This window comes from Triturus cristatus, chromosome 5_1 (genome assembly GCF_964204655.1).
Source record: "Triturus cristatus chromosome 5_1, aTriCri1.1, whole genome shotgun sequence".
NCBI classification, from domain to species: Eukaryota; Metazoa; Chordata; class Amphibia; order Caudata; family Salamandridae; genus Triturus; species Triturus cristatus.
Window position 1 is genome coordinate 198,796,439 of NC_140587.1, and position 21,273 is coordinate 198,817,711.

Below are 21,273 nucleotides of genomic sequence, written 5' to 3' on the forward strand. Positions count from 1 at the left end.
ACCTTGCAAATTCTGAATCTGAGTATGTGCATACTAAAGGGGAACAGCTGTTCGAAACTGGAGTGTACTTGCTTTACAAACATGACGGTAAACCCTAGCTGAATGCCACATTGAATCGCGGAAGTATCAGCCTTTATTGAATGTGGGTTTGCAATTACAGCAGGCCTGTCTGACGTTTTTGTGCAGCCGGGTCAAAAATAGGATGCTTGGCCCTCTGTCCATTTATGCCATGTGGCAGGAACACTTACTTACACGTATAAAACAAGCATCGGCAAAACCAGACGCTCACATTTATGTATTCATGTATCTATTATTTTTTTTTTTTTAATGTGGGGGTGGAACTCAAGGGAAAGGAAACACGGCAATTCTGCACCTGGTGCCATGTATGTTTTAGCTACCTCTACAATCAATACATTAATTTTGTAGCAGGGGTTCGTGGCCCTGAAGTAGCGCGGATGCGGGTCATAATGCCCGCCATGAACTCCCCACGTGACAGTCGTGAATTTCAGTGATATCCTGGGATGGCAGCTTTCCAGAAACAGTCGAATTAATGATTATCATTGAAGCCCCATACTCATTTTATGTAAATAAATAAACGCAACACATTTTCCTTTGTACACCATGTATTTAGGGGAGTGATGAATATCAAATGGAGGCTGACCATTGTGGTTTACCCATTAAAAACCCTGACAGTTTCACGTTTATCAAAATGTCAAAGCTTGAAGAATCTCTTGTGATCAGTCATACGAGGTTCAGATTTTTCCAGCATTTACTCCCAATCCTTTCGATTGGCCCTGCTAATAGGTGAACGTGCAACAAAATGTTACCATTATTCTAACATTATTGTTAAATATCCTTAGCCTCCAGGTATGTAATGCAGTTTGATTACATGAGTTTAATTTTCTTGTCAAAAAGGGTCTTGCATGTGAGAACAGTGGCAGCCTGTTACCGTTTATATGCAATTATTTTTTTTACAGCAGGAACCTCAGTTGCTGGACTGGTCCTTCTAGTGTTGAATGCCCAAAGGTTAGGCCCGCAGGGTTAGAAGTTTGAAGTGTGGTGGACTATGGGCATGTGCTCTGGGGATGGCAGGGCGGGTGCAGGTGTTCTCACAGATTGCAGTTGTTCAGCAAAGAGTACACCACACTCCTGAGAGGGTCCTGCATACCAGGCTGTCTCCATCCTTGCTGGAGTCTTAAAATACTTCTCAAGGGCTAAGGTGGCAGCCGCTGCACCATGATGGTTCGCTGCTTTGTGTGATGAGGGGTCGCAGCCGGCTGTGTGGCGCAAACACTTAACTCTATGCATTGTGGTGCAGGGTGCCAATTTTCTAATGTTTAGCTTAAGCACATGCGCAGTAAGACTATACGCACTTTTGTGTTTTATATTCAAGGTTACCTCCTTAATGCTTCTCGGCTCCATGTTTACTAATACAAAACTTTTCAGGAAGATGGTGTATCTACAATCTATGCAAACTAGAGACGACCTTAAATCCTGTATTGTGTACCTGGCCAAATTCTGTCACCCTAATCAAACAACTTTTCTCCCAGTTTCTCTCTTAACATATTTTCTAAAATGGAGGTGCCGAGAAGTAATTCGTTTTACAAGGGAGGCTCTAAATGCAACATCTGAAAGTAACACGTTAGTTAGATTCCTCACCTTAGAATATCCCCAGGTGTCAAACTGGATCTGGAAAGATTTTTCGTCAGCAATACCCTTGCGCGTCGCTAGGCGTAGTCTGCGGCTCCGCGTCCATCGTCGTGCGCTAGGATGATGTCGTCGGAGTACTTAGACGCCGCCCTCACGCGCTGACGTCCGTTCTTCTTTTTTCCGCGCCAGTAAGCACTGATCCGGGAAGAAGCATACCCTTTAGTCATTTTTTGACCAAACTTTTTGAACTCTTTTGGTTCGTTCTCGACTCTACTCTGGTGCCGGTAGGGATGCCTGGCTTTAAAGCTTGCGACTCCTGTCACCGACTGATTTCGGTAATGGACAACCACTGCTGGTGCCTTTACGGCCTGGGGCCCGACCACGATGCCGAGTCGTGCCCCGACTGCCGGGCCTTGACTTCGAAGGCTAGGTGGGAGCGGTTCCGCAAGCTACTTGAGCTCCGTCAGTCGGCTCCGCGCCGTTCACGGTACCGGTCGAGGATGAGGTGGAGGGACCAGTCGCGGAGCCGCAGCCATCACCACCACTCGTCGGGGTCCAAGTCTTCAGGTAAGTCGAAGCACAGTAAGAAGTCCAAGAGGCGACATCGCTCTTCGGGCTCCCCTCGCCGGTCGCGTGACTCGGCTGAGGGTTCGGGCGGTACCACCCGCGCGGCTCCGTCTGAGCCGTGGGAGTCGCGTCCGTCCCCATACCCGCCGGTCCCTGGGCCCGACGCGACTCCGGCGGAGGTCAGTGCCTTTCTCTCGGCCATGAGGACCCTGGCTCCGCCGCCGACACCAGCCGGCACGCCTTCGGGCCCCGCAGGCTCGACCGGGAGGCCTAGCAAGCCGGCGGCTCCGTCGCCGACTCCGGTCCCGACGCCGCAGGTCCCCGCGGGATCCAGGCCTGGGCCTGGTCGACCTCACGACCCCTCAGCCGGCGCCGACTCTGGTACCACCCCTGGCGCCGCCTTCGGACGGCGCCGTTCCCCAGTTTAGTCCCGGTCCGGGCCCGGCGTCGGAGCGGCGCCGATGGGTGGGAATTTCATCTTCTGCCCGACTCCGATCATTCCTCCTGTCTACCAGGATTCGGATGACGGTGACGACTGGGAGGGGTCTGAGGACCCTCTGACCCGGCAGGGTCAGTTATCTCAGGACTGGGCAGACGAGCTGGGGGGTGCCAGTGGTCTGGATACCTCCCCTGACACTGGCTTCATCTCTCCTCCGACCGTGGCTTTGGAGGAAGGTGCTGCATTCTCTGTGGTGCTGCGCAAGGTGGCCAAAGCCCTTGGGCTGGAGCTACCTGCTGTGGCCGTGAGGACTAACCTCCTCACTGAAGTGCTCCAACCGTCGGCAAGCTCCTCGGAGCCTCTGCTGCAGTTTAATGAAGCACTGGTTGACGTTCTCAACAGCACCTGGTCCAAGCTCTCCACAGTATCTCCTGTGGACCGGTACGTGGCCCGGCACCACCGCCCTGCACCGGGCGACCCCAGTTTTCTGTCCATGCACCCCACACCCGAGAGCCTGGTTATCCAGGCCTCTACTTCCCAGACCCCCTTCCCGTCCGCTCCCCCGGATCAGGAATCCAAGACTAGAACAGTTCGGTAAAAATCTGTTCTTCTCCCTTAATTTGGGATTGCGTTCTATTAACACCGCTTGTCTCTTGGACTGTTACTCCCACTCCCTGTGGGATACGGTGGAGGACGTGCTGCCCCAGTGCCCGGAGGAGGCCCGGACACGGCTCGCCCAGGCTCTTGCCGAGGGGCGGGATGCAGCACGGCATGCAATTCGATGTGGACTGGACACTACGGACTCGCTAGGTCGGGCAATGTTTACCACGGTGGCACTTCGCCGCCACGCCTGGTTGCGGTCCACACGTTTTTCTGGGGATGTCCAGAGCACCCTCATGGACATGCCCTTCGATGGCAGTCGCCTTTTTGGCGACAAAACGGATAGTGCGCTGGTGCGCTTTAAGGACTCCAGGGCTACGGCCAAGTCCTTGGGCCTATCGGCCCGAGCCCGCAAGCTTCCGCCTTTCGCCCCTTTCGTGGCCAAGGAAGGGACGCCCCCTCACATCCGCCTAGCCACAGGCCGCAGAACCAACCTCCACGCGGACGTGGATTCCGCCGAGGCGGTACAGGGGGACAACGTGCCGGTCCGTCCACATCCACCCCAGCAGCATCCGCCTCAAAGCCCTCCTAGTCCGTGCTTTCAGGCCCATTCCACACCAGTGGGAGGCAGAGTTCGCCATCACCTGCTCCACTGGCGTTCCATCACGTCGGACAGGTGGGTGCTGCAAATCGTCCGAAGGGACTACTCCCTCCAGCCATGCCACCGCAGTACCACCGCATGTCGGGGGATCACTTGAATCTTCTGCAGGAGGAAGTTACGGCCCTCTTGGCCAAAGGGGCCGTCAAGCGCGTTCCTGGTCCAGAAGTAGGTTGTAGTTGTTATTCCCACTACTTTCTGGTTCCCAAGAAGGGCAAAGGGGGCCTACGCCCTATCTTGGACCTCAGGAGCGTCAACGCCTTCCTCCAGAAGGGGAGGTTCAAGATGCTCACCTTAGCTCAGGTTCTAGCAGCCCTAGACCCTGGAGACTGAATGGTAGCGTTAGACTTGCAGGACGCTTATTTCCACATCCCCGTCCTGCCGGCCCACCGGCGTTTGTGGGCCAGGAGCATTTTCAGTTTATCATGCTCCCCTTCGGCCTCACCAGTGCCCCTCAGGTGTTCACGAAAGTGATGGCGGTAGTCGCAGCTCATCTGCTCAGATTGAGGGTTCCAGTCTTCCCCTATCTCGACGACTGGTTGTTGAAGGCGGGCTCGCCCCAGGCAGTCGTCTCCCACCTCCAGACTACGGCCGACCTCCTGCATTTGCTGGGGTTCTCCATCAACGTGCCGAAGTCGCATCTGAGTCCCTCCCAGAAGCTCCTCTTCATTGGAGCGGTTCTGGACTCGGCGCAGTTCCGGACCAATCCTCCGGAACAGCGGGTCCGGGATATTCAGGCTCTGATTCCCATCTTGCGGCCTCTATCCCGGGTTTCAGTCAGGTTGGTGCTGCGGCTTCTGGGTCTGATGGCCTCCTGCATCCTGTTGGTGTATCACGCCAGATGGCGAATGCGAGCTCTGCAGTGGGACCTGAAGTTTCAGTGGGCCCAGCATCGGAGCAACCTGTCCGACCATGTCCTGATCTCGGAGGGCACTGCAAGACAGTTGCAGTGGTGGCTCACGGACAGTGATTGGGTCAGTGGCAGAACCCTCTCCCTACCCGAACCGGAGCACGTAGTAGTGACGGATGCGTCCCTCCTGGGATGGGGGGGCCACATGGGAGAGGCGGAGATCAGAGGCCTCTGGTCTCCGGCGGAGTCCCAGCTCCATATCAACCTTCTGGAGCTGAGGGCGATCCGACTTGCACTGAAGGCATTCCTTCCCTCTGTCCAGGGAAGTGTAGTGCAGGTGTTCACGGACAACACCACTGCCATGTGGTATTGCAACAAACAGGGCGGGGTGGGGTCGTGGACCCTTTATCAGGAGGCTCTGCGCCTCTGGACATGGATGGAACATCAGGGCATCACCCTGGTGTTTCAACATCTGGCAGGTTCTCTGAACACCAGAGCAGACTAACTCAGCCGCGGGTGCATGATGGATCACAAATGGCGTCTAAACTCGGACGTGGCGCAAGGCCTCTTTCGGCAGTGGGGAGAGCCTTGGTTAGATCTATTCGCCACCGAAGAGAACGCGCAATGTCGGCATTTCTGCGCGTTGGAGTTTCCAAGGCGGCACTCGCTCAGGGACGCCTTTCGTCGCGAGTGGCGTTGCGGTCTGTTGTACGCCTTTCCGCCTATACCACTTCTGCCCAGAGTGCTGAAGAAGATCAGGCACGACCGGGCCCAAGTCATCTTAGTGGCTCCGGATAGGGCACGAAGGTACTGGTATCCCGAGCTACTCAGTCTGTCAATCGATCCCCCGACACGACTGCCTCTTCAGGAGAACCTTCTGTCACAGCAGCAGGGGACGGTCCTCCACCCAAACCTGTCCAGTCTCCACCTCCATGCGTGGAGATTGAGTGGCGACAGTTGATGCCATTTGACTTGCCTCCTGAAGTCTGTGATGTGATTCTGGCAGCCAGGCGTCCCTCCACAGAATCGGTATCCGTCTGCAGGTGGAACACATTTGTGGCATGGTGCACAGCAAAGGCTGTGGATCCCCTTTCCGCCCCTCTTTCTGAGGTTCTCCTCTTTCTTCTTTCCTTGGCCCAGCAGGGCTCTGCTCTGGGCACCCTAAAAGGTTATCTCTCTTCTATTTCTGCTTTCTTACGGCTTCCTGATCAGCCTTCTCTTTTCAAATCCCCTGTTGTTTCTCAATTCCTTAAGGGCATTACTCACATGTTTCCTCCTGTCCCTTTCGTAATGCCTCAGTAGGATTTGAATCTGGTCTTGACGTTTCTGATGTGCGCTCCCTTTGAGCCACTTCATAATTGTCCCCTTCGTCTCTTGACGCTTAAGACTGCTTTCCTGGTAGCCATCACCTCTGCTAGACGAGTGAGTGAGCTCCAGGCTCTCTTCTAAGCCTCCTTTTCTTTCTGTCCATCCGGACAAAGTTGTTCTCAGGTCTCGCCCTTCCTCTCTCCCTAAGGTGGTAACTGCCTTTCACATCTGGCAGTCTGTTACGTTGCCCACTTTCTTTCCGCCTCCGCATCCTTCGAAAGAGGAAGAGAGGCTCCACCGTCGGGACCCAAAACGGGCGCTGTCCTTTTATTTGGACCGCACCAAGCAGTTCCGGGTGGACGACCAACTCTTCGTTGGCTACGTGGGTGCTAAGAAGGGACGGGCGGTGCACAAGCGGACCATCTCTCGGTGGGTCGTTTTGTGTATCAAAGCTTGTTACTCCTTGGTTAACAAGGAACCTCCTGTAGGGCTGAGGGCCCATTCCGCTCGGGCCACTGCGGCGACTACTGCCCTGGGCCGGGGAGTCCCATTGCAGGTCATCTATCAGGCAGCAACGTGGGCCTCACTGCACACGTTTGCTAAACATTATTGCCTGGACAGCCAAGTCCAGAGAGACGGCTTCTTTGGCCGTTCTGTTCTCCAGGACTTTCTGGTGTGATCTTGGTTCGCAGACCCACCACCGGGGTTGGTATTGCTGGGGTATCTATTCTAAGGTGAGGAATCTAACTTACGTGTTTCTTTCAGATGAACAAGTTACTTACCTTCGGTAACGATATATCTGTAAGAAACATTAGTTAGTTAGATTCCTCACCGGCCCACCCATCCTCCCCGTTCTGCGAACCGATATCTCGGGTTGAGGTTATCCCGTTCAGGGCCCTAGCATTTTTTGGCACCAGTGTCGGTCTCTTGCATGGCTCTGTGTTCCTGGCATGGAAAGCTATGTACAAGAATTCCGACGTCATTCCGGCGCACGACGCCGACAACGGACGCGGAGCCGCAGACGATGCCTAGCGACACGCAAGGGTATTGCTGACGAAAAATCTTTCCGGATCCAGTCTGACGCCTGGGGATATTCTAAGGTGAAGAATCTAACTAATGTTTCTTACAGATATATCGTTACCGAAGGTAAGTAACTTGTTCATTGTGTTTAATTATGTTCTTCTGTGCTTCTTAGCTTCCACTGTTCTGTTGGTGCAAGTCCGCTGTATTATATGTCATTGCGTTTCATTGTCTTTACTTTACAGACAGCATTGAAGCCAACATTGAGACTGCATCGTCAAATGTCGACTCGGCCAATGAGCAGCTGGCTAAAGCCAGTCAGCACCAGGTAAGTTGGTGTAATGCTGTGCCATCTTGAGAAAGTAGAGCGCCCTGTGCTTTGCTAGGCTGTGCGCTTGCTGGCGGAAGCGATTGGCTATAAAAATGGTAATTGTTTGCTGGTTACCTGGTACCTCATGTATGTTCACATCTGGCGTCAGCTCAGTTGCAGGTCCGTGCTTGAAATTGTTGCATTTCTGGTTAAGGAAGTTGTTGCTTATCTGCTGATCTTAAAGAATATCACGAGGAGCACAGAATAATGGTTACAGATATGTGTTAGTACCCCAGGGCACCTGTGTTTACTGAAGCTTTGTTATGAGAAAAAAATCAAGGCTAGTCTTCCAGAGGCGAGTCTGTTATGACAACAAAATGATATTTGATCATGTCAAGGAGGCAGCGTGACCTGCTTTTAGGCAGAAGTGTAATAGAGGGAGAAATGAATTTGGCTGTGGGCAACTTTGGAGGCATGGAGTGATGGAGGAAGACGCGTTGTGTTATTGTTCCTTCTTAGAATTTATGATACTTCTCTTCAGTTCCCCACTTGCTTCCCATCTAGCCTGGGAGACAATGTGCAGCTAGCGGCTTCCAAGCTCATTTACGCTCACTTAATACTGAGATGGTTTTGCCAGCGGTACTGCACCTCCATCACAGGGCTCTCTGCCTGTACACTAGCTACATACGTACATGCCAGCAACAGCCACATCGGTGTGGACAAATTGGGGAATGTCCATTTCACCTAGAGGTTTAATTGCAGGCTCGGTTTTGTTATTAAAGGGTATAGACATGTGTATGTTTTCAGTGTGTTTTGTTAATGTCACAAGCTATTGTGTTGGAATGATCAGTATAGTGGAGTAACCTTTCACCTACAAGTGTAATCAGAAGATGCAGCGACGATCCAAAAGGTATTTAGTAGAACAGTCTGGCATCTAGGGCTTGGGGGTTCAGGATGTGATCGATGTTCTTATACATTTCAGACGGTTCTGGGGTATCTAAAGAAATGCGTCCAGTTTGAGACCATATTTTCCATTGGTGAACTCCTTCGCTCAGGATTTCAGTATGCTGGTACCCATTAGGTACAATTATATATAAAGAAACGGTCCGGAGATGTGCATGCAGTATAGTCTCTTACTTTGTTTTTTTACAATATCTAAGTCTCTTTTTGATCCCTCCATCACCTCCTATATCAACTGGCACCCCAATTCTGAAGACTCACTGCTTGGGGACAGTCACTTTATTTTCTGAGCCGTATTCAAGAATCATTTTAGCACAATTTTTCGTCATTTCTGTTTCTATTGTGTAAAATATTTGTTTGATGAAAATATTGTTCCAGTTATTTTGTTCGTAACACGAGCAAATGCAATCTAGAAATAACATGAATTTTGAGCAAGAGCTTACATAGTACTGTTTCTGAGCTGTCATCAAGACACTATAGCAATGTCAAAGATAAGATTGCAGGTATTCCCCACTAACCAGGGCACTCGGTGAGTGACAGAAAGTTGGTTTCCCCATTCTCCTTCGCTGTCAGGGCCACTTTGTTGAGTAGAGCATGAGTAGCTCAGGGGAGGGTGGTGTACACCACAGTTCTTTGTTAAAACTGAGATTATATCAATACATTTACGAGAAGATGTTGATCAAATAATGAGAGGAACACAAATTGAGCACTAAGAAATAACCACAAGAAATACAGTCACTTCACTGGGCTTCAAAGTTACTTTGTTTGTGGTTTTTCTGCCAAATCTCGACAACTCTAAATAGTATTTGAAGTCAATAACTAATTGTGAACACCCGAAATCCTATATAAAAAAAATACATAACACATTTGATGATGCCTTTGGTGGGGAACACCAGATCTTACAACAGCAGAATCAAAAGTCTTATAGTCCAACATTCGAAGTTAAATATGAAGATACTATTATCCTTCCTCCTTGGGGTATGATCAGCCACTCACTTGAAAAGTTGAGATCTCACGACCTCCGAGTTCTAGCAAGTCCAGGTCAATACTTCCATAATTTGAGAGGCAACAGATGTTCGGATGTCTTGTTGCGGTATATGGGTGTCTGACCCACAGAGACAGTTGATGTGTGAGCTCGCAGGCACGAGGACACACATTACACCATGGCAGTCCTTCTTCAGGCTGTTTCTTGCCTTTTGTTGTGCTTTCAGAGAAGCAGAGATTTTACAGCTGTAGGGAGAGCAAATTTACTATTCTAATTCTATTCTGAGGATATTTGGGAAAAGGGAAATATTCCCCACACTACCACAGGAGGCTTACATTCTAATTTAACTCTGGTCCTGTAATACTTTGGGGGGGGGGGGTGGAATTAAAGTTACCAAAAGTTGTAATACGAGATTAAAATGCTGTAATCTGGCATCTCAGTACCTCCCCGGGAGCTGCTGCTAAGATGGCGTAGATGAAGGGAAAAACAAAAATAGCCTGACTAGTGGCATCCACACAGACCAGATCAAAAGGAGGTCATGACATCTGGATTAGTCTAGCCTTGAATAAATAGGCAGCTCTGTATCCAGAAAGCATCACATAAGGATAAACACAGGTCTGTTGCAGATTTTCAAATATGTTAGCAGCAAGATCCAGCTAATATTTACATCCAGTATTATTGTGAGCAGCTGTGCTAGCCCCAAAAAGTGTTGTTATAATTGAGCACTTGGAAATCTCAGTCAACCTTGTTGGGGCAACACTATTCTTCTCAAATATTTTTCTGGCCAATGCAGGCCTGTCCTCCTCCAACAATGCACTGTAGAGACTGTAAGACACCAGGCGGGCACAATCGACAAGAGCCCGTTGGGGGCAATTATTCCTTATTTTCCTCAGACAGGACCTGGAGATCAAAGAAGATGAAGTAGTCAAAGGTGTGGCTGTTCTTGTCATTTGTCTTTGGGCAAAACCCGTACTGCATCTTGCCCTCACTCTTTCTTACTAAAAATATTTTTGCAATTGCCTAAAGGTAACCTTAATGACAGGTGCACTGGAGTAGTTTCAAACTTTACTTCCTACCACCTCAGATGTACATAACTGAAATTGCATAAAACCATGCACATATTTGCAAATATCCACATTGATGTGAAAAAATGCCAAGTACCGAGGTCTGCTCCTTGTTGTGGAGACCCGCCAGAGTTGCATTCTCCATATGTCTGCCAAAGTCGTGCAGTCAAGATGATGGAAGACAATTGTTCCATCCCACTCGCTGCTTGACTTTTAGTGCTAGTTTAGATGCCTCAGTGCCCAAGTCCAAGAGGTCTAAGGGTCTCTCTTCCTTGCCAGCTATTCTGCCAGTAACAACAGTCAACAGTGTCAACGCATTTATTGTGTCTTGCCCTAGTTGGTGTTCCAACTGATTTGACGTGGGCTTGTCAGAATTTGAGTGATTTGGGGTCTTCTTTGAGATGTGCAGCCAGTTTTATTTATGTAAAACTATATTTCTAAACCCTACAGTGTTGTATAAGGAGCAGTGCAGAGCAAATATCAATAATCAAAAAGAATTATTAGAACAATCAAAGATTAAGTGCCAACCAGGGCTTGAATAAGTTGGTTCTAGAATGCTTGTTTATCTAAGTACAAGCGAATAACAAATGGAGTCGAGCATGATTAGCGTCTGATCGAGCAGGCACACCTTGCAATAGAGAATTTGGTAAATAAGTATTTGTATGTATGTAGTGGGTTTATAAAGTGCAAACCGAGCTACATTGTTATAGTGTGATGTACAAATGAGGGTTGCTACAAATCAGCGAGGGGTGAGGAGATAAAGACCGGGCGGCCGAAGAGTTTTGGCCAGGTTTCTAAAAAGGAGGTGAAGTAGGCAAGGGAGTGGGCAGTAAGGTGAATAAGATCTAATGTGACGAAAATCAGGTTAACGTTTATTGAGATTTTGCTAAAAACGCAGTTTGTGTTTTTCTGAAGTGCAAGATGAAGGAAGCTTTTACATGGTCTGCTGGAATGACCTACCAGAATCTTGGCTTGGGGCACTTAATCCAATGTGAACGGCTGTCCGGGTGTGTTCTTTGTCCCATTAGCACGGCTAGAACCACTAAGCATTGATGGTTGCAGAGATCTGCTAACCAGCCCGAAGATGCTCTGAAAAAGAACTGCTCCCAGAGTAGATTGTTTTTGCTACGTAAACTAAAGTTTATTTAAACTATAACATTGTTCGCTGGCATGCACATCAACCACTCAAGGGCTCTGCGAAGCCCCTGTTATGCGTTTACACTAGACTGGCACTGTTTCTTATTGTTCGAAATCTAAAACTACAATAAAAGATTTGAAACATAAACTATAACATTGAATCTTTAATGAGTAATGTTGAAGGCAATTGATAGCAGATGCCGAGGTCTTATGACCGTAGCTGAAAGCAGTCCCCTGACAAAGGGTCTCTATGACCTGAAATGCATTGGGAATTGTTTAGTATTGGAATTGGAATTTATTGGAATGCCGTGAAGTTATATATTTGTGGTCACCAGATGAAGTGAAAACCCACTAAATTTCTTTTGGAAATGGAATGACAAACAAATGGATAGAAAATTATGATTTATGATCACTTAATAAATATTCAACGTTACTGTTTGGTTGAATTTTATTTTACTTTGTTAAAACAGTTCTAGCCTGGGGGCAGTTCTTTTGCAATGCTTATTTAGCCGATTACTGCAATCAGCAATTCGTAAGATACCAGAATCTTGGAACATAACAGTAGAAATGATCATCCTGGTGCTTTGCTTTCTCTTTCCTCCTTCTCTTGGGCTCCATTCTGGCAAGGATAATGCTGCAACCAGATTCCACCTTAATTCTTGATCTTGGCTGCCGCGTACGAAGCAGCAGCTCATATGTGATGCAGCTGGTCTTGAATAGGTTGAGGGTGAGCAATGCGGGAGCCAGAGGAGGGCTGTGAGCTTCTGTGTTCTACTGTCCAACATTTGGAAATCCTTGAATTTTACATACTGGGAAGGATAGTATGAAGGGTGCTCTTTGGGGAGGGGCCCATCAAGGATCTAGGAGGCAGGCTTGCAGGACATCCCTAGGTGGCAGTGTACTCATAGGTGCATGGCTGTTAAGTTTCACCATTCTGACTTGTGGGAGTTGGTGCTGGTCTACACGAAGTAACCATTACCACCCTGATTTAGGGCATTAAAGGTTAATCATCTAGTAGCAAGCCGTGGAAGAATAGGAGATAGCTAATGTGTTCCTAACTTTTAGCTTGGGGACTAGGCATTGCAATTCAGTCGCTAGATGCTTCTTATGAAACAAAGGTGGATTTGAAAATCCAGACTACAAGGGCATACCAGTGCTATTGATGGTGTAAATTGTCAGGCCAGGGTGTGCACTGCTGTCCTAAAGTCTTCCAGTGTGATCCACGAGGTGGCCCTGTTGCCTCACACTGTGGTTATGTGGTGCTTCAGACTAAAAGGCTGAACTTACCTCTGCATTGCCATTATCTTATTCTGATTGTTCCTTTAAAACTCTTCTTCCATTTCGCCCAGTTACGTATGATAAGATTGCATTAACCATGGTGTACTTATTAAATTCAGTGTGCTGCGTTTGTTAAGTTATTGTGTACAGTCTTCATACCATGTATAGTCTCTCTCCGCCTGTGGACTTGGTAGTTAACCTTTTAGAGACCTTAATGGTATGAGGTAGTGCATTGGTATAGATTACTGCTGAAAGGAGAGCCAAGACAACTAGGGAAGGAAAGGAAGACCATGAAAAAGATGAACTCTTCAGCAAATTAATTTGTTTTTAAAGAATCCATTGTGGAAAGCAAATACAGGAATTCACGGTGATAGGTGTGTTTTAAAAATTTTCATTTAAAAAGAAAAAAAAACTTTGGGACTGCAACAAGTCCAGCTAATGATGGGTAAAGCAGTGAGGCTTGAAGTAATGGATCCTGCTATTTAGAGAGCAAGAGGAATCAAGTTGGGGTCCTTCAAGAATGCACATATGGGGGAAGTGAGTTGTGTGCAGGGGAACGGGACCAGCATGTCACTCTAAACAGTATTTTTGGGATATGCTAGTATATAGAACTTGAGCTTTCCGGGACAGCATGATGTGTGACCTCAATGGTTTTCTCTCTATAAGAGTCCTCCAATTCCATCACATGTTCTTCACACCTAAGTGAACATACTGTGGGACGATGGACATACAATTGGAAGCAGCACTTTAATAGAGCACTTTATATGTTGGTCATGGCCCAAGGAAGAATTGCTATCCCAAGATGGCGCTAGGTTTGCTGGCTACAAAAATCCTGTGAAAAGTGTTGGGAGGGTTTACTCTAACGTATGATTGAGAGAGAAACATTTTATGAACACGAATGCCGAAGTGAACATGTTCCAGCAGAGTTGTGACATTAAAACACAGATAAAGTGGAGACTGGAAGAGTTATAGTAATAATTTAAGGAAGTTCTTCAATTAAAATGTAGTGTGTTCAGGGATAAAAAGATTCAATTGAGTCTTTGAGAAAATATTGTGTGGTTCCTCTACGCTGTGGAAGGGTGTTTAGCCTCAAAGTTCTTTTTCTGCAATCTGTTTTCATTGAATCCATCAGACTGACTGAATCATGGTGTCTTCCAGACAGGTGAATTCTCAAGATCTTAAAACCTGTCTTTTTTCAGTTTTGTTCACAGTAAACTATTGTTAGAGATTGTTGAATGGAGAAACGTGTTGCTTTTGGCATTACTGCTGATTTTGATTAGAATTGTGCTTGGGTAATCACCCTTTAGAATTGTACTTGGGAAATCACCATTCCAAGCAAGCGGAGCAGATACCACAGATTATTTAGAATTTTCTTTTTTCCGTTTTATTGATTTCATGGCCAGCTTCTTCATAACAGTTGACAAGTGTATTGACTTAATCGCCTGCTTTTAACCAATTATGAAAAAGGACACAAACATAAATAAATGTGCTTATCTGACTCTTTGGGCCTTATTTAAAGTTTGGTTGAGTGGGATATCCGCAAAAAAGTGACAAATTAACCATCCATTGTATTTGGTGTTCAATTGACATCAGTGCACCCTTAATACGGAGGATGGAACAGCGACCACTTTTTGGCAGACGTCTTGACTCTGGCCGACTCCAAATAAGGAGCTTTCTTCTGATGACTATAGAACTGTAATTTCCATTTGTTGCAGCTTTTAGCACAAACTATTTGGACAGACCCAGGTTTGTTAATTGTTCTGTTTATTATTGTGTTTCTATACTATAAACAAGGTCTGGATGCAAGTTATTTTTGCTCATGTACAGGTCGGCAAAGTTGGCTTATTAACCTCACCTTATGCTTTAAGCAAACACTCCCATTAGTATTGTAAACCATTTTCTATTGGTTTCCATTGTTGAAAAATAGAATCATCACATTATAAGGATCACATCAGAGGGCAACCAAAGGTCAAATACTTCACAATTCGTTAGAATGTTTACATTAAAGAGTTGTTATACGGCAGAAGGATGGATGATGATATGCCAGGTAGAATCCATCCATTCATAATCTGTACAGGGTAATTAGCGTCAATGTAATTGCAAAGTTAATGAAGATCAAAGCAGTTTCTGTACGGATCCCAGACATTGGGCACTACTTGTTCACCCAGGCTTGCAGCATCTCTGTACCTACAATATAAACCCTGTGTGCAATGTTAAACTGAACTTATTGGATGTAGAACAAATAGCTACTTCTCTTGGCTCTTTCTGTGAGTCTTCCCATTCTGTCTCTTCATTCAGTCCTAATTCCCATACCCGTCTGGATCTCAAGTGATCCATAGTCTGTGAAAAATTCCATCTGAATTCAACCCCTAAAAAAGCACGAAGGTAAGCGGCTCCATACCGCAAGCAGATTCAGTAGCCCACATGGAAAGAGCTTCTTTGTGGCAATGCAGACTGCTTTCCTTCCTTTGTCCAGTTTCATTTTGTTCTATGGCAATCGAAATAGCAAACTATATGAATCTCACTGTGCCTTATAAATGATTGTTGCATAATTTCGCATTGATGGAATGGGTTTGAAGAGGAGATGTAAGCTCCGAGAGTGGCATGGGGCTCTCTATGCCATCTACATTGAGTCTCTATTTGATCTCATGCACGTTTTTAATAATCGTTTCTATCTGATAGAGATGTCTAGCTGCAGATTCCCCAGGCGTCAGACCGGATCCAAATCTTTACATGAGCAGTACCTCTGAGCGCCGATAGGTGGCATCATTCTGCTCTACGTGATGTTGGCAACGTCTGCACCGGAAGCGACATTCGCAGTGCCTATATAGGCTCCACCCAGGCACTCTGACGTCAGTTCTTTTCTTTCCACGCCAGCAAGCGCAGATCCAAAAAGAGCTACCCCTCAGTCACGTTTTGACTAGGTTTTTTGACGTTGTGTCAAAGTCTTTCTTGAGGTTTACCTCTTGGTGTGGCAGGAATGTCTTTGAGGAGGGACGGCTTCAAGCCATGCGGCACCTGTCACTAGCAGATATCAGTGAAGGACCCACACCTTGTATGCTTTCTGGTGCCTTGAACAGGACCACGACCCGAAGGCCTCCCTTGACTTCCATGCATCTGAAGACCTTGAGGAAGTGTTCCCTTAAGTTTATGGCGTCTCGACGTGCAACGCCACGATGTTCACAGTCCCAGTCGAGAGGAAGGCCTCGGGAGCAGTAGTAGGGCCAGAGGTCATTGTCGCATTCAAAGTCATCAACCAATTCAGGTAAGCCCAAGCCCCACAAAATGAAATCGTTGCTGAAGCCCGCTTCGGATTTACTTTGTCCGTCAGCCAAAGAGACAAGAGAGCCTTGCACCTTGAGGCCTGGCTCCGTGGTTGAGCCAGTGTCTGTGTTGGCTCCGCGCCTCCCCAAGTTTCCAGGAGCCAATGCGCCCCAGCCTAATTGTGAGAATTTTATGAGGCCATGCATCTCATCTTTGGGCGGCCGCTCCCTCCGGTGTGCCTTTGGGCCCCGCTGGTTCGAGAGGGTCCCCTACTGGACCACGCCTGTGGATCTGACGCCAGCTCGACCTTTCCCGGTGCCATCCCCATTCTCATCCCCGGCTTCGACACGGAGCTGGAGGGGCGTCGTCCAACATTGGTGCCGATTTAAGCCCTGCCTTCCGGGCCAGAACCTGAGCTCTATTCTTACGGGCCAGGGCTCGGGGAGTATTGGGAGCGGTCGCTGGACCCTGAAGAATGCCAGCCTTATAAGCAGGGCCACTGAAATTATGTGGCAGTAAAGGGCCAAATTATGTGCTGGATTAAGTAAATTATGCGTCATGAAAAGGCAAATTATGCAGCACATTTTGTAATAGTATTAATTCATTATTTTTAAACTTAACACTGTATGGGCATTGGTTACACCTCATTAGGACTGGTTTAACCCCCAAATATAGCTTTAAGCGACAAAAAGGTGATCAGTCCAGCTTTGTCAAGGGCTTTCCACTGTGCTGCAACACACATTGCTTCAATTCAAATCTTTATTCGATCTATGTACAAACAGATCATAAAAGCACAATTTCATCGGTTAGGTCACAATAAATAATTTTTATAAAACCAAAGACCTTTAAAAGATAAGATAAAAAATCTTATTTAGCCTTTTGTTAGTTAAAATCAAGATTGTCTGTACATTTTGACCCATGAGTACTAAAAATTCATAGCAGCGAGCCCATCGCCCTTCTCTTTCTCCAGCAAGCCCATAAGAAGGATGCTACCATAAAACAAACGTGGGGATTAGGAATTTAATTTAATTTAAAAAATATGCCACCCTGCATTGCGAGAAATTTTGACGCCTTAAGGTTGGGAGGAGAAACATCTCTCTTTCAGTGTGATAATGCCTACAAAACAATACTAAATGTAGGTCAGACTGGTAAGGACAATTATCATACGGGCAGGGACCCAAATCTGCATGCTTGTACCTCTTCTCTGGGAACCCGAACATCAGGGGGATCAGATTCAGGCAGAAGCACAACAGTATGAATCTGTGTTGAGCTACTGTAACATAGGAAAGGTAACAATAGCCTACCTCCAGTCTTGGCGGAATTAAATCGTAGACTGCAAGCGCCTGTAAATGCCTGTTCTTTTCTCTGGGATCGCAATTAGACTTCTGTACATAAAGATCAATTATTTTCTGTTTGGAGACTTTGCTGCATAGTGAGGTGTCCCTTAAAAGTTCTCCCTGCCCTATTGCATTTAGTTCCGCCTCCACATATCTAAGCCATCTAATCCTGCTATGTCTCTCGAGCTCCACGCAATCACCAATTATGCGTTGGGTTAGTTTGACAGTTGTCCTTCGCCAAATCGAAAGCCACAGCAGGATGGGCGCCATTCTGAGAGTCAACCAGGAAAGGGAGGTCCAATTTGAGATGCAGGATATAAATAGGTGTTGAAGATGGCAACGAAACCCTTGACTTAAAAAAAAATCTTTCTTCCACTTTCTGCATTTGGTTGATTTGTGCCATTCCCCAAACTCCAGCCTCATAGGTTGCTGCCGCTTTTGTTTTGGCTTGGTAGATCTTTTTAATTGTTTCCAAAGGACTAGCTCCTAATTTCTTAGTGAACCCCTTTATAGCTTGAAGACCTCTCTACATGTCCAGTGCTCTTGCTGCCACCAGTTTGTTCCAGGAGAGCTTACTATCAAACAGGGTCCCCAGGTATGGAAAGGAGTCCATCACCTCTATTTTCTTTGAGCCTAGATGGAAATATGGCGCCTTTGTCCCTTTAGATGCTCCCGCTATGATGATAATTGACTTAGATTTGTTCACTCTGAGGTCTAGTGAGGCCATAAATGAAGAGTATGAGGATATTAGGTTCTGAAGAGCTACCCCTGTTCTAGCGATTAAAACCGCATCGTCTGTCTATGCCAATATTGGGAGAGAGATGTCAAATTTTGGCATGTCTAAAGAGAGGCCAGACAGGGCTGCCTCCACCCCATTGGTATAGATGGAAAAAAGGAACGGGGCGAGGACACAGCCCTGTCTGACACCCTTCTCGATCTTAAATGACTGTGTGCATTCCCCGCTTCTGCCATACCGCACAGAGGCAGTGGCATTTGCATACAGCTGGCGAATAAAGCGGATGTTTGGGGGATCAATCCCCATACCCTCCATCATGAGCCATAATTTAGAATGTGAAACACAATCAAAAGCCGCTGACAAATCCATGAAGGTCATATACAACCTCCCATCTTTGGCCTTCGTGTATTTGTCTATGCAAAGCGAGAGGTTTAGACACTGGTCGACTGTCCCAATGCCTCTGCAAAAGCCATATTGGGCCTGCATTAGAATATTGCGATCCTGGGCCCATTCCTTCTAATTTGGCTAGCAACAGCCAACCCATGAGTTTGGCTGTTGTGTCCAAAAGGGAGATGGGCCTGTAATTCTGTGGGCTGGCCCTGTCTCCCTTTTTGAATATTGGGACTATGACGCTATGGTTCCAAGATGATGGAGGGCCCTCTATTGCTATGCAATTAAAAACATTTGTTATTAGAGGCACCCATAGGTCAAGATCGGTCTGGAAGAGGTCTATTGGAACTCCGTCTGGTCCCGGGGCTTTCCGTTGGACACACATTGCTTCATTTTTATTATCTTTTGAACTGTTTGAGCTAGAAACTAAATATTTTTAGGGCTCACACCTGCGTTGCAGTGCGTAGCACTGCTCGCGCAGAGTTAGAGCCCTTTTGTCTGGGATTTTGAAAGCTGACCACACGCTTGTGCGTGTGATCAGGCTTTCGCCGTCAGGCATTGGCTTTCGTGTCTTTTTTTTAAAAAAAAGGCACGTGATTGGGCAAAGGTGGGCGTATGTCCCGCCTTTGTAACACCCATTCCCGTCGGTGGCTAGCACGCGCAGCAGCGCGCGTTCACCTCGCTCCCTCCCCCCCGCTCCTCTGTGGTGCGCGCGCACCTCTCCTTTGGCTAAAGTATTCCTCACCAGAGACCTTTCGGCAGGCTGGACCAGTAATTCAGCAGGGGCCCGTGACTGAAAGCTGCGTGCGATTTGACTTCGATTGAGCAGAAAACATGCTGAACTTCGGAGATTTCATGTAAAATATCTTCTTCACACTTTCATTTTATCCGATGGTGGATGCAAGTAATAATCGTCTTTTCTTTTTTTTTTTTAAGCATAGTATAAATGCTCTCTGGTAATTGCAAACCATATCACATTTTAGAAATAACACGTCTCTTTCCTACCACAATCACGCTTGTTTTACTGTGACAGTGAGTGTATTTTTTCAGCACTGCCGCAGTTTTGCGGTAACACCCGCTGAGCACGGCATTGAATACATTTGTGGTGAAGCTGCTTCCCGCCCACAGGACCGGTCTCAAAGCCCCGCGCGTCTACAGGGGACATTTGAAGCAGGTCCTGGTGTAGGCTGATGCCGTAAACTAAAAATGAAATATTTTAAACTAAATGTTACAGTCTAGTCAGCGAAGGTGCGTTGTCTGTACAAACATCGAACCAACTGACCAATTACGTGTGTCTGAATTATTACAACACCTTCCTGTTGTCTCCCGCCCTTCGGGGTCTCTACACAATGGCTCAGTGGACTAAACGTTGCTGTTTAGCTATGGGTGGACAGCAGGCCACGAGTTCGTATCCCGCAAGGCTGGCACGCTCTTTCATCCTTCATCCTTCATAATTCGGTTCAATGAGAACCATTGTAATTAGCAAATAGTAAAAATATTACCCAAAATGCATAGAAACGGCAGAAATGCCGCAGCATAAAAAATACTACATACATGTTTTGCCCCCTGACAGTTTCATTTGTCTTGTGTTTCCTTTTCCATGGCAGTCTTAGAATTACTTTACCCTGGCATCTCTTAACAAATAAAGGGGCTTATTTACAAGCCCCTTGCGCCACTTTTGCGTCATTTTTCCCCATGTTAAAAATGACGCAAAAGTGGCGCAAGGGGCTTGTAAATAAGCCCCAAAGTATTTAAATAACTGTAGCTGGCAAGTGCCTCCGTTTGAAGGTACGTACATCCTGCCTGCTCCTCGCTTTTACTTTCAAGGAGCGGTATCTTTTTTGCACATTACAAAACAGCCCATAATCTCTACGCACCCCCTTAGTGCTCACCGAGAGAGTTGGTTATTATTATATAATTTTCAAATCGTCGTTATATTGGAAGGAATGAGGACATGTTCATATGAGAGGAACACACACAACTGAGACATAAGGGCTGGGCACATAGAGCACCGGGGGTCATGACCTCTGTCTTTGGCATGACTGAAACAAACGTTAATTTTCTTTCTTTTAGTCTTCACGACTGGTAGGTTGAGCTGCATAAATCATATCTGGTCTGCAGAGAGGAGCACTGTCTGCAGCCCCGTGTGCGCCAGGGTCCCTCCACTCTGTAACAGGCTGAACAGGAGAGCACTGCACACAAGAGCACAGCCCAGAGCCTCCCAAGAGCACGGCCCCTCCACACTGTAACCAGCTGCACACAGGAGCACAGCCCAGAGCAGTGCTTAATTTGTAAAAATTAAAGTACAGGTGCTCAAATGTTTGTCAAAGGCCACACTCACTTTCCTCGGCTCCACTCACTTCCTCCGCTCCACTCACTTCCTCCGCTCCACTCACTTCCTCCGCTCCACTCACTTCCTCCGCTCCACTCACTTCCTCCGCTCCACTCACTTCCTCCACTGGCTCCAACCACTTCCTCTGGGCCACTGGAATTTTGTGTCAAGGAAGGGTCAAATTATGCGGCAGGGTTGAGTACATTATGCGGGAAGAAAAGGCAAAATATACAGCATAATGAGGGACATTTTATGATACTTCATTATTTTGGCAGTTTTACACTTGTTAATACTTCCTGGGCACTGACTGCACCTTATTAGTACCAGTTTAACACAAAAATATAGCAATAAGCAAAAGAAAGGTGGCCAGTCAACCTTTGCAAAGTGC

General features: G+C 47.1%; 1 protein-coding gene across 2 annotated transcripts in view; it reads left to right on the forward strand.

Annotated features, from left to right (window-relative positions):
- TSNARE1 (t-SNARE domain containing 1) overlaps window positions 1-21,273 on the forward strand; it is a 1,167,042-nt gene that overhangs the window by 1,085,992 nt on the left and 59,777 nt on the right. For both annotated transcript variants that reach the window (XM_085604814.1, XM_085604815.1), the window contains exon 13: window positions 7,338-7,420. In XM_085604814.1, the coding sequence (XP_085460940.1) occupies window positions 7,338-7,420 (83 nt within the window). The remainder of the gene's footprint in view (window positions 1-7,337; window positions 7,421-21,273) is intronic.